At 64.2% G+C, this 12,782-nt stretch overlaps 1 protein-coding gene across 2 annotated transcripts; it reads right to left on the reverse strand.

The window, feature by feature from the left end:
* Positions 1–1,469: 1,469 nt before the first annotated feature.
* Positions 1,470–11,815, reverse strand: FBXL18 (F-box and leucine rich repeat protein 18). 2 transcript variants are annotated; one of them, XM_004617240.2, is made up of 5 exons: positions 11,680–11,815; positions 9,558–9,740; positions 7,730–9,273; positions 5,453–5,671; positions 1,470–2,186 (listed from the first exon to the last, which is right to left on the reverse strand). In XM_004617240.2, the coding sequence occupies exons 1-5, from the start codon at positions 11,695–11,697 to the stop codon at positions 2,030–2,032; spliced, it is 2,121 nt and encodes a 706-aa protein (XP_004617297.2). In that variant the 5' UTR covers positions 11,698–11,815; the 3' UTR covers positions 1,470–2,029. The 2 variants fall into 2 exon arrangements, with proteins under 2 accessions (XP_004617297.2, XP_054992156.1); XM_055136181.1 differs by lacking the exon at positions 9,558–9,740 and having other exon boundaries at positions 11,680–11,799.
* Positions 11,816–12,782: the final 967 nt, after the last annotated feature.

The raw sequence follows: 12,782 nt of genomic DNA on the forward strand, positions 1-12,782 counted from the left end.
CAGCAAATGTGTTTCACTCCGTGGGGCCCGGTGGTGCTCAGCCTGGCTGTGGCGCTGGGGGTCAAACCCTGGTCAGCCGTGGGCGAGCCAACACCTCCCAGCGGCACTGACCCTCCAGCCCACTCGTCTTAAATGTGTTATCGAGAGGCCCAGGCGGTGCCTGACAGGCCACTCTGGGCACTGACATGTCCTGCCCTGAGCTGTGGCATGGTCCTGCTCTGGGTGGGGGTCTCAGGAGGGCGGCTGAGCCCCGAGCGGGTTCTGGGCGAGGAGGACCCAGTCTCCCTGGCTGCAACCAGGCCTTCCTGGAGACCACAAGGCTTTGGGAAAAGCCAGGCCACGCCAGCTAGGAAAGGAGCACCTACTGGCCCAGGGCAGGCCCGGGGCTCCCTTCCCGGTCCCCCTCCACCTGAGGGGCTGGGGACCCTGTGACTCTGGGGATCAGACTGGGCTGTGCACTCCAGCCCTTGGGCATTTCTGTAGCCCTGAAATAAGGGAGTGTTCACCCTCGTCCTGCCCCACCTCCCACACAGGGGAACATGTGCACAAACATGAGTGCCAGCACCCAGCCATGCGCACACACACACACACAAACACAGAGCACCATGCGGCACACACGTATACACACACAGCACCATGCAGGACACACACACACACACACACACACACACACACACACAGAGCACCATGCAGCACTCACACAGTACCATGCGGTGTGCCTATACACACACACAGAAACACACACACAGAGCACTCTGAGGGACTCACACACAGAGCACCATGCAGTGTGCCTGTACACACACACACACACACACACACACACACACACTCTCTCTCTCTCTCTCTCTCTCTCTCTCTCTCTCTCTCTCTGGCTGACCAGGCCCCTCTCTGCGGGCCGCACATAGTCACAGTGCAACAACAGCTGAACGTGGCTGATGGGACTGGGGTGGTCCCTGTGCGGGTCCCCTGCAGTGTCGGCACGGCTTGGCGGAAACACCACTGTGGTGAGGAGGAGCAGGACTGGGCACGCGGCCCTCACCCCCCACCACCACCCGGGAGCTCCTGCTGCTGCCGGTGTCCGCAGGGGAGGGCCCGGCCTAGCCACAGCTGCTGCTCCTGGACAGGCTGCCAGGCCCACCGGAGCAGCCCCGTCTGGGTCTCTGGCACCATCTGAGACACCGAGGCAAGGGGGCCTGCTCCTCCGTGCCCTGCTCCACGGGGGGCTCGTCCTGGCAGGGCGGCCTGAGCAGAGGCCCCTGGAGGGGTGAAGCGCCTGGGGACACCTTTGCCTCTCGGAGGGCTGAAGTGGCCGAAACGCTTCCCCAGGGGCCATGGGTCTCCTGGAGCAAACATGCCACACGGAAAGGACGGTGGTCACCCCGGAGGGCCCGAGGCTCGGCCCCCATGGTGGGCAGGCGCTCAGGCGGCCCCTGAGCGGACGGCGACAGTCGCTCATGCGCAGCCCTGGCCCCAAAGATCCCTCGTGTGCATTTAATAGTTCATGACGTCCGAGGCAGATACACACACAGCTCCCAAGGGGCTGTGGCCTGGGCCTGGGGTCCCCCCCCCCCTGCGCCACCCAGAACCCCTCGGCCAGCCTTGGCACAGCATAGCTGGTGACAGGGTAACACCGATGGGCACGAGAGCCCAAGGCCAGTGAGCAGCCAGAAGGTCACAGCTCACCGCAGGGGCTGGGGGCCCGGAGCTGGCCCTGCAGGGGTGTCCCTCACGCACCATCACCCCAGAGCAGGACGCTGGGCAGTAAGGGCGGGGGACATGAGTCGGCCCAGGCCCCGCAGGCACTGAGACCCACCCGTCCAGCTCATCTCAGCGCCCAGGAGAGCTGGGGGCCTGAGGGAGGTGGGTCAGGGGTCCCCACAATTGGATGAGGCCCAGTGGCGTGAGTGGACACTGGGAGAGGTGTCGGGAGCCCCGCATAGGGGGACACGGGTGAAGGCAGGAGGGTGGGGGACAGTGTCCTTCTCCAGCTGTACTGTGGCCCCTCGGGCGGCTCTGGGCACCGCAGACGTCACCACCACAGGTTGGGTGGTTCCTCGGCCACTCGGCTCTTAAACAAGGTGATCTCGTCCAGGTGCATCATGGGGACGTCCCGGATGGCATCCGCCAGCCCCTCGTGCAGCAGCGGGAAGATGACCACGTTCAGCGCGGGTCGCTCGGCCTGGAAACTGAAGCAGAGACCTGTGAGCTTGGCCGGCGCCCCCTGCGGGCACAAAGAAGGGGGACCCGGCCACAGGGCGTGGTGCTGGGAGGGACATCACAAGGCAGGGCAGCCTCACTCCAGTGTGTCCACTCAGCCATGTCTCGCCAGCGCCACCGGAAGGGCTGCCAGACCCCACCCCGAGCCAGCCCTCAGGCAGATGCCAGGACCACCCGCAGCTCCTGCACCCCACAGGCTCCAGGGGCAGGAGCCCCGAGAGTAACTGCAGGTGCGGCTGGGGCAGGGCAAGGGCTGTGCAACCCCACACCTGGCATGAGAGCGCCAGGGCACAAAAAGGGCCACCAACGCCCACCCCTGGTCATCTGGCAGACCAAAACCGGCAACCTTGAAAGTGTGGCACTTCTACCAGAGAGGGGAGCCCCCATCAGAGGAACCCAGGAGAGCAGCAGGGCTGGGGGGAGGGGGGCCCTGGAGGGAGGCGGACACCACAGCTGAGATGCCCTGAGCCATGGCGCCACCTGCTGGAGCGCCCGCAGACAAACAGCCGAGAGACCCACCAGGCATCAACAGATGCCTCCCAGGGCCAAGGTGCCCGTCCAGCCAGAGCTACTGCTTCTGACCCACAGCCCGGAAGGCTCCTAGGTGGAGGTGACGTAAGAAAGCTGGATCTGAACACACAGCCCTGTGCTGCTCACTGTGGGGGCTCAGGCAGGTGCTGAAGGGCCCTGACAATGCACTTGCACAGCTCCCTCCCAGAGCCGGCCTGGCTGCCCTGCAGATGTGCTTCCAGGCACGCGGCCTTCAGGCGCAGGGTCCCCAGGGGAGGTTTCCACTGTGGGGTTTCTAGGCCTGAGTCTAAGTCAAGAATATCTCCCTTGGGGCTGAAGCAGTAGCAGAGCGGGTAGGGCGTTGTTTGTCTTGCATGCGGCCGAACCCAGTTCGATTCCCAGCATCCTTATATGGTCCCCTGAGCACCGCCGGGGTAACTGCTGAGCACAGAGCCAGGAGTAACTCCCGTGCATCGCCGGGTATGACCCAACAAGTAAAAAAAAAAATCCTTCGCTGCCAGGGCACATGCTTGGACAGACGGACCATAGTTTGAGCACTGCCCTGAAGGCTGATGAGTACCTTAGGGTACAGCCCAAGTGATGTGCCCAAAGAACGCACTGCCATTCTTCCAGTTCTAACATGAAACTGCCAGCCTGCTCGGCTGAGGAATGCTGGCAGGGGCCTACACCCCCAAACACCACTTGTGAGGCCCCCTAAAGAAAAGGGCCTTCACAGCTGGAATAGAGAAGAGATCACTACGTCAATGACGGTTGGAGGGATCGATCGGGATGGGAGACGTATGCTGAAAGTAGATAAAGGATGAAACGTGATAGCCTCTCAGTATCTACATTGCAAACCATAATTACCAAAAGTTGAGAGAAAGTATGGGGGAATTGTCTGCCATGGAGGCAGGGACGGGTTGGAAAGGGGACGTATAACTGGGGACATTGGTGGTGGAAAATGTGCACTGGTGGAGGGATAGGTGTTCGATCACTGTATGATCGAAACTCAAACATGAAAGCTTAATTCAATTAAAAACAAAAAGGAAAGAAAGAAAAGGGCCTTCAGTGCTGGCCTGGGGGGCGAGCACACACAAAGAGTCATATATACAAAGGCACACACACGTATACAAATAAACACACGTATACACAGATTCCACTGCAGAGAATACAGACACACACGCACAGATACAAATGCATTCACACACATACCTACGCGGGCACACGCAAACACACACCAGACATCCACTGCAAGGAATGCACAGGCACACACGTACAGATGCAAATAAATGCACACATGTGCACATGAGCGCACACACACACACCGGACACCCACTGCAGGGAATGCACGGACGCACATACACAGATGCATGTACACATATACCCACACACACACACTCACTCACTCTCTCTCTCTCTCCCTACGCCTGGGTCTCTCCCCTATCGCTCTGGGCTCCTTGCAGTGGTGGCAGTCATGGCTACTTACCTGGAAGCAGGTGGCGGGCACGCAGAGCCTGGGCACACACAGCTGGTTCAGTGGAGCCAGCAGCGGAGCCGGGAATCTGGGGGTGGGGCCCCCACTACAGCAGGACGGCAAGCTGCAAGCCAGGCAGGAAAGCCCGCGGGGAAAAGCCTCTGCAGCCCCACAGGGCACCGCCTGCGGCCCCGCGCTCGCGCAGCAGAGGGCGCTGTTGAGCCAGGCGAGGCCGCGGGGGCGGGGTGTTCCCAGGCACCGCCCCCGCCCTGCACCGCCCCCCGACGTCCGTGGCTGCCACTCAGAAGACTCACTGGCCCGCACACCGGACACTAGCACCCCGCCACTGGACACAGGGCTCCAGGCCTCGCCCTCAGGGCGGCGGGGTGGAAAACCGGTTTCGAATTTCATTTACAGTATTTAGTTTGGGAACTGCACATACATCGCACTGGGCTACTCAAGCCAGGGCCCGGGTGCTCTCGCGGCCAGGCTCCACGGAAACCAGGAGGCTTCTTTGTCCACACACGGAGGGTCTAGGATAACCAGGGTGCATGCGCCTCCTTCGCTCCCCGCCCCGCCCCACCCCAGTCCCAGCAGGCCTAGGCTGGGGGCCGCATGGATGGACAGGCTCTGGTGAGAGGGAGAAGTAGCTGTTCCCCCTGCCCCCGCGATGAAGAAAGAACCAGGGCACCCACCGAAGTCAGGGGACCCCAGACCCTACTGAGTGACCAGGGCTGATGCAGACGGCGCAGGAGGGAAGTGCTCAATGATGGCGAGGGGCCACCAGTAACACAACAGCAGGGGTTGGGGCAGGTGGCACCAAGTGGCCTAGCCAGAGACATGGGAAAGAAGGTTCCGGGCAGCTGAGCCACAGCCTAGAACAGCAGATCCTCGGGCTTACGGAGCTGAAACTCCAAGGGCAGCTCCAAGGGCGTGGGGTGACTTTATGGGGGCGCGGGGCACTTTTCAAAATACACAATCACTCACGGCGGCCAGAGAGAAAGTATGGTGGGGAGGGCACTGGCCTTGCACAGCCATCCGGGCTGGATCCCGGGAGACAGTGCAAACACATCAAGCCACGGCCCAGGAAGAGCACGGGGCTCGGAGCCTGAGGGCAGCCAGTGTGGGGCTGCGTGTTCCAGCCCTGTGTCCCACCCGCTGAGCTCGGTCCCCGCCAGGGGCAGCCACGGTCAGCAGCGGCACCTACCAGGCCTGCCCAGGGCCTCCCCCCTCCCCCCTCCCCCCACTCACCTCCGGAGGAGTGACTGCTGCAGGCTCTTGCAGGTGGCAAGGGACTCCCCAGTGAACATGTGACACACCACGACGCGCAGACAGCGGGCCATGAAGGCCAGCACGGCCTCGGGCTGCATCGTGCCGCTGCGGGACACCAGGCACAGCCGCTGCAGCGCCGAGCACTGGCTCAGCGCCTGGAAGAACTGTGCGTTGGCACTGAAGTAGGGCTGCTCCAGCCTGCAGAGCGGGCGACAGGGCAGGGGTGGGGTGAGATGGGCCTGTGCGCAGATCAGGGTTCCACAGACACGGACTGTGCATCAGTCCTGCCCCCGGGTCCCACCCGTGGCCATGCTGAGTGCCCTGAAGGAGAGACCTGAGGACAGGAGAGGGGTGAGGGGGCCTGAGGCTGACGGGTGCTTCCGGGTGCTGGGGCCAGGCCAGGCCTCCGGACAGGGCGTGGGCAGGTCCATGCAAAGCGTCCAGCCCCAGGGGAGGGGGGAGACAGGTCCGTGGCAGGGTTAGCGGACAGGAAGCCTCCAGACCCTTTGGGGGGGCTCTGAGGTCCAGACAGAAAGAGCAAAGGGTCTGAGACGGGGCACATTCGCGGGCACAGGCCAGAGCGGGGCGGAATCTCATCCTGACTGAATCTCAAGAAAATGCGGGGCAGCTGCGGCTGCACTGGGGGGGCCCCAAGGGGCTGTTTCTGAGCACCCCTCACCCTCAGGCCACTGAGGTGCTCTGTGGGGGACGCTGGGTGGCGGGTCCCTGGCCTGCCACCAGGGAGCGCTCACCCAGCAGGGAATCCTGCAGGCAGGCGGCCGGGCGGTCTCAGGTGCTCGTCCCGGGTGCAGGGGCTCAGGCAGGCGGGGGAGGGAGGCAGGTGGCCAGGGAAGGCGGCCAGCTGGCTGCGCGGAGCCCCTGTCTCTGTTCCGAATGTGCCGTCCCAGCACGGACTGCAGCCGCCGCGCAGAGGGGCCTCTGGCAGAGCGGCCAGGTTCTCAGAACCAGCAGACGCAGCCCTGCTTGCTTGCCTGGCACACAGCCACTGGGTTGGCACCAGTGCCACCGCTACCCAGCTCAGTGCCCTAGTCCTAGACCCTGCAGTGTCCACAGACTCCTCCCCTGAGACGTGGATCAGCCCCTGCCCTGCCCACGGCCCCGCTTCCCCGGGGCCTGTCACCCCCTGCTGGGGATCAGGCAGATCAGGAAGACCGTGCTTGGGCCAGGTTAAACACGACAGAGCCCCTGCAGTGACCTGCTGACACCCCACGCTGATGGCCCCACTCGCACTGGCCAGCCCATGCCCACAAGGCCCCCGGCTGGGGAGCTGGGGGGGTGGGTGAGGGCTGGAGCGTGCAGAGGCCTCGAGAAGCCTGAGAACACCCAGCTCCTGCAGGACGGGTGAGGCGCTGCAATGGGCACCCCCTAGAGCAGACGAAGATCCCAAAGGCTTCGGCCAGGAAGGGGCTGAGCCCGGGACGGGGGCGGGGGCCAGGCAGGGCGGAGGGCCCGCTGGGAGAGGCGCCTGCTGAGCCCCCACTGCCCCACAGGCAAGCAGAGGCGGGAGGCGAGGTCACTGGACCTACTGGGACCATCAGTGAGTGCCCCCCAATCTCCTCCTTGGGGCCGGGAAACAGTGCGTGGCCTCAGTGCACCTGGGGCTCCTGCCGCCCCCGCATGGTCCCAGAGGCCTTGCCATGCTGGGAAGCAGCTCTGGAAGGTTCTGGGATGCGGGTAGCACAGTCTCACAGCTTCTGCGGGGACTGGGCTCAGCCACGCACAGGCCCCCAACAGGACCCCTGGGGCCACAGGGCTGGGGCGAGCCACAGCAGGGCCACAAGCCGCAGAGAGAGGCGGGTGGATCCGAAAGGCCTGAGCTGGCAGGGCCAGTCATGGGGACTGATGGGGCTGAGCAGGGACAGGCACATGCGGGGCCCAGGGCTCTCGCGGCCAGCAGTGCCTCCATGGTCCAAGCCGGGTAGCCACCCCTGCACGCACCAAGAGAGGCTCTAACCCCAAAACGTGAGCTTGCCCTTCGCAAGGACGCCCGTGATGAGGCAGCCAGGTGCCTTGGCCACCGCCGGGTCTGCTGAAGACCCAGGCCGGGCCCCACACGCCGGGTCTAGCATGCATTCATGGGTGAGCCCCAACTAACTCCGACTGGTCTCAGGGTGAGGCTGGAGGTGAGCGGAGGTTCAGAGCCAAGGTCGCCACTGGCTCTGCCGCAGGGAGCACAAACAGCACCCACGCTTCCGCCCCGCGCCCAGCCCCCACCCCCGCGCCCCCTGCCCTCACCTGAGGTCGCGCAGGCGCGTGCAGTGCCGCAGCATGTCAGAGAGGGCGGCCATGTACACAACCTTGCCCATCATGCCCAGGTTGGCCAGAGACAGGGACTGCAGCTGCTGGCACTGCAGGCCGATGCTCACCAGCCCGGAGCCCGTGAGGACACTGGGCAGCTGCGCCAGCGTCAGGTGGCGGAGGAAGGCCAGCTGGCCGATGGCAGCCACCTCGGCGTCGCCAACGCTCTGGGCGCGGCTGCAGGGCGGCAGGGAGTTGCGGATGGCGGGCTCGTTGCGCGGCATGGCAGAGGAGAAGTTGGAGCCGATGAGCTCCAGGCGCTGCAGGAAGGGGACGCTCCTCAGCAGCGACCAGAACACAGAGGCGGGCTGCGGGCCGGCCTGGCCGGCGAAGGGGCCGGGGTAGGAGGGCACGCCGAGCCGCACCTTCTTGCCGAAGCCACGGGGAGCAGCGTGCATGGCGGGCTGGGCGGGGGCGCGGTCAGCCCGTGGTGCCGAGTCAGCCACGGCACAGACGGGCAGCGACAGCGAACGCAGGTGGCGGAGCCGGGCCAGCAGCTGGCACAGGTGCCGGCCCGGGCCCTCGGCGCTGTGGTGGTGGGCGGCCGAGAGGTTGAGGTGGCGCAGCTGGCAGCAGGCGGCCACCAGCGCCTCCAGGATGCTGCTGTCGATGTCGTCCTCCGCCTTGCGGGGCAGGGCGTCGGGGGAGAGGCAGTGCGCGCAGCCGCTGAGGTTGAGGCTGGCTAGGCTGCGCAGGTCGCGGCCGCCGTGCAGCAGGCGCTGCAGCAGGTGGCCGCCCGACAGCGCGCAGCGGCTGAAGCTGAAGTAGAAGGGCTTGTTGAAGCGCAGGTGCTGCAGCAGCGCCGAGCCGTTGAGCCAGGAGCGCGGCAGCTGCAGGGCGTCCAGCGCCACGTTGCGGGCCATGGAGTCCAGCAGGTTCTTGGTGGCGCCGCTCTCAGCGAAGCTGCCAGGCACGGAGATGAGGAAGGCGCGCAGGTTCTCGGGCGTGCGGTCACTGAGCACGGCCAGGTACAGGCGCAGCACCTCCTGGTTGATGTAGCCAGGCGCCAGGCGGGCGTAGAAGACGCGCAGGCTCTGGTAGTGCGGCACGTTGCTCTGGCCCACCAGCAGCTGGCCTGACAGCGCGGCGCCCTCGCGCGTGCGGTCCAGGATCTCGAAGTAGAGCAGCAGCTTCTCGAGGCTGGTGCAGCACGGCACCACGCCGTACGAGGGCGTGTACAGCGTCTGCTTCAGCTCCCGCACGCGGCTCAGGGTGGCCTTGCACTCACTGCTCAGCTGGCTGGCATCGAAGCCGGGGTTCACGTCGATGGCCAGCGAGCGCAGGTGCTGCAGCGCCGACAGCACCTTGGACAGGCGCAGGGAGGTGAGGTGGCAGCCGGCCAGGTTCACCTTCACCAGGCTGTGGCAGCGGGCCACGTGCTCCACCGTGGCGCCCGACAGCCAGTAGCAGCCGGCCAGGTCGAGCTGCTGGATCTCATGGCCGATAGCCTTCACCAGCCGCTTCACCTTGTCCTCGCTGGCCTGTGGGCAGGCAGGAGACGCTGAGCGCAGACCCCAAGCCACATGTGCCCGCCCCCGAGAGTCCCCACCCAACCTGGCCCCAGACCAATACTCAGGAGTGCCCCCCAAGTTCAAAAGTCCCCGAGGACCGCCCCTGGAGGCAGCAGGGGTACGCCAGGAGCTGGCCCATGGGGCAGAGGTTGTGCCAGCCTGCGGGGGGGGAGGGTAGTGTCAGCTGCGGAGCAAGGCTCTGCAAGCTGTGCCCAGGGATGCCCACCCAGCTGCGACCCTACCTCCCGGCTCACCTCGTAGTCCTTCTGCAGCAGCACCGTGTGCGTGAGGCTCTTGTCCAGGCTCAGCGCTGCCAGCCGCCGGCACACGTGCCGCACGCTCAGCACCAAGTCCGTGCTGGGCACATGCCGCAGGATGTGCAGCAGGATTTCATCCGAGAAGCCCAGCAGGTGGGCACCGCCCCCCACGCCGCCATCCTGAAAGGGGGCCGCCACATTGCCCAGGACCCGCGAGAGGACCCTGGGCACCGGGCCCACCCCCTGCGCCATGGTCCGGGATAAGGGGCCTCAGGTGGCTGGAGGAGCTGCTGAGCACCACCAGGTGCACCACAAACAAAAGGGGCGGAGAGGCTCTGCCCCAGAGTCTTGCTCTCGCCAATGAGAAGGCCCACCACCCTCCCTCGAGCCCTCCAGAGCCGCGGCTTGACACCCTCCCGAGTAGGAGGAGCCTCTGGCTGGGAAAGGCCATCCCTTCCTCAGCCACAGGCTCCAGGCAAGAGGCGATCGCATCCTTCAAGCCCGGCCTGGGAAAACCTGTGGCTCTCAGGGCCAGCCTTCCTGCTCCGTGTGGCTGGACGGAGCCCGTCCACCTCACTGCGGGGCCTCCTCTCCACACGGCCAGCCATTGCCTTTCTTGATTTGGTCTGGGACCACACCTGGCGCTGCTCAGGGCTTACCCCCGGCTCCTCTTCTCAGGGATCACTCCTGGCGGTGCTAGGGAAGGCCATATAGGATGCAAGGGACTGAACCCGATTTTGCTGCCTTCAAGGAAGGCGAGTGGATCATCCACCATACAGTCTCTTCTGTTCAAATCCCCAGTACCACTGAGCAGTGCCAGGAATATCCGGAAGTTCACCAGGTGGGGGCCTAGTCACCGCCCAATTTAATCTTTAAACAGGGACTGCCTCCAGCAGTGGGCCTGATGTGACAGTGTGACAGTGCCACAGCATCTGGCAGTGCTCAGAGTCTCAGTGACTCCCGAGTTATCTCCCAGGTCCAGGAATGTATTTAATTTCTGCAGGGCTGGTGGGTAGGAGTGCAGGGATGAAGGCGCTCATCTCGCATGCAGCAAGCTCAACTCAAACCCCAAACCGGTTAGATCCCTGCCCCTCTGTGGTTCCCTGAGCACTGCTGGGTGGGGCCCAAAACACCAAAGAAATTCAACAAGAGAAACTGTCAGTTGAGGAGGGAACTGACTCAGCAACCGGCGCACACCACACCAGCATCCCAGTTCTGATTCCCAGTCTCCCCAACACCCTAAGAGACAGTTCTGCAACCTCCAAGCACCGCGGGGGCCAAAATGTCAAAAAGAGAGACAGGGGGTTGGAGAGACGGTACCAAGGACAAGGCATTTTCTTTGCACGCAGCTGACCGGGGTGTGATCCCTGGTACCAGCTGTGGGTTCCTGAGCACTACTGGGTGGGACCCAAAACCCAAAGAGCGAGAGACTTTCTATAAGGGGTCTTGATCGCCACGGGCTGGGTGGAAGCGCCCCTCTCCTTTTTATTCTGAGGGGCCCACAAAGAAACAAGAGGCCTCATTGGCCAGTTGAACAAAGTGCCTCAGGGCACAGAGGGGCCCAAAACCCCTGAACACCAGGCTCCCATCACCCCGAGCGCACACCACGGCCACAGAGCGTAAACACTGAACAGGTGCTTCGTGGCCCCGTCCCACACCCTGGGCTGCACCTGGAGGAGACAGTCACTGAAATGCATAAGGCCAGGCCCCCCACCGAGGTCCACAGGAAAACCCCAGGAGTTGAGGGACCCGGAGGGCAGGGGCAAACAAAGGCACCCACGGAGGAAACGCGCGCAGCCCCGTCGGGCTTAACCCACCCGAGCGCCTGGTCGCGGGGGAGGTAGCACAACAGGGTTAAGTCACAGCCCCCCAGTGCTGCCCCAAATCACACAACCAGAACAGAGAAAACAGGGCTGAACCGATCGACCGGAGACCAGCTGGGGAACAGAAGGGGCGCGGCGGGGCTGGAGGGCGCTGGGCCGAGGAGCCCAGGGGCTGTGGAGCGCCCAGGGGCGCGGGGGAACAGCGCGGGGCGGGGGCGGCGGCGGGGGCGGGAGGGGCGAGGCCGGGCCGGAGGCGGGCCGCGCGGGGCAGAGGACACCCATAGCAGCCGACCTACCTCTCCGATGCTCGTCATGTCGAGGGCGGCGCGAGCCGCGGCCTCCGGAGCCGCAGCCCCGGGGCCTCCCAACTGGCCGGCTGGGGATGCTCAAAGCCGGCGTGTCCGCGGCTCCAGAGACCCAAAGGGGGCGGGGTTTGTAGCCACTTCCGGCGCTCGCGATACGCACTTCCGCTCGTCCCTAGACGTGCCCCGCGGCCGCCATGTTGGGTGTGGCGCCAGCACCTGGGTCCCTCGAACTCGGCCGCTCCTCTGCGCTCGGAACCGGCCTTCCGGGCCGTCCGACCGCCTGGGGGCGCCTGCTGCCTGCCTCCGGGCCTTTGCATCCCCGGCCGCCCGCGGCGTTCCAAGCCGTGAAGAGCCCGCCCAGTCCTACAGAGCGCGGGGCAGGCAGCTCCCGCGCGCGCCCTAACTTTAGCCCACCCCTGTTGCCATGGCTCTGTGCATATCCGACCCCCTCCATAATTTGCGCGGCACATATAGGATCCGCCATACCTAAGAGTGCCTGGCACCTCAAGGCATCCAAGAACTATTTGTTGGGTGGATGTGGACCCGTCCTCACTTGGAACCTCTCGGTCCGGCTTGTCAGCGGCGTTCAGGAAGTACCTGAAAATCCTGGTTCCAGTCCCCACACTGCACCCACCCGCCAGCTCTTCAAACTCTTGAACAAGGTCTCGCTGGCTTGTTTCAATGTTTCTTTGCTTGCCCATTTCCACTCTGGAGAAGCCTGTGTTGTACTTCTCCCTCTCTGTCCCCCCCACCCCCGCCATAGCTTTCTAAATAAATTTTAATACCTTGCTTCACCAAAACAAAGATAAAAGTTAAAAAAAAAAAATCACTGAGATTGAGTGGCCTCAAAAAGCCCTGAGCACTTCTGGGCGTGGTCCAAAAACAGGAAGAAGGAAGGAAGGGAGGGATAGAGAGAGGGAGGCGGAGCTGGTGGAGGGATAGTCCAAGGTTAGGGTGTTTGCCCTGCATGTGGCTGACCAGGGATTCAATTCCCAGCATCCTATATGCTGGATCTCCAGAGCACTGCCAGGAATAGTTCCTGAGTGTAGAGCCAGGAGTAACTCCTGAGCACTGCCTGTTGTGACCCTGAGTAT

This window comes from Sorex araneus, chromosome 4, assembly GCF_027595985.1.
Source record: "Sorex araneus isolate mSorAra2 chromosome 4, mSorAra2.pri, whole genome shotgun sequence".
Classification (NCBI taxonomy): domain Eukaryota; kingdom Metazoa; phylum Chordata; class Mammalia; order Eulipotyphla; family Soricidae; genus Sorex; species Sorex araneus.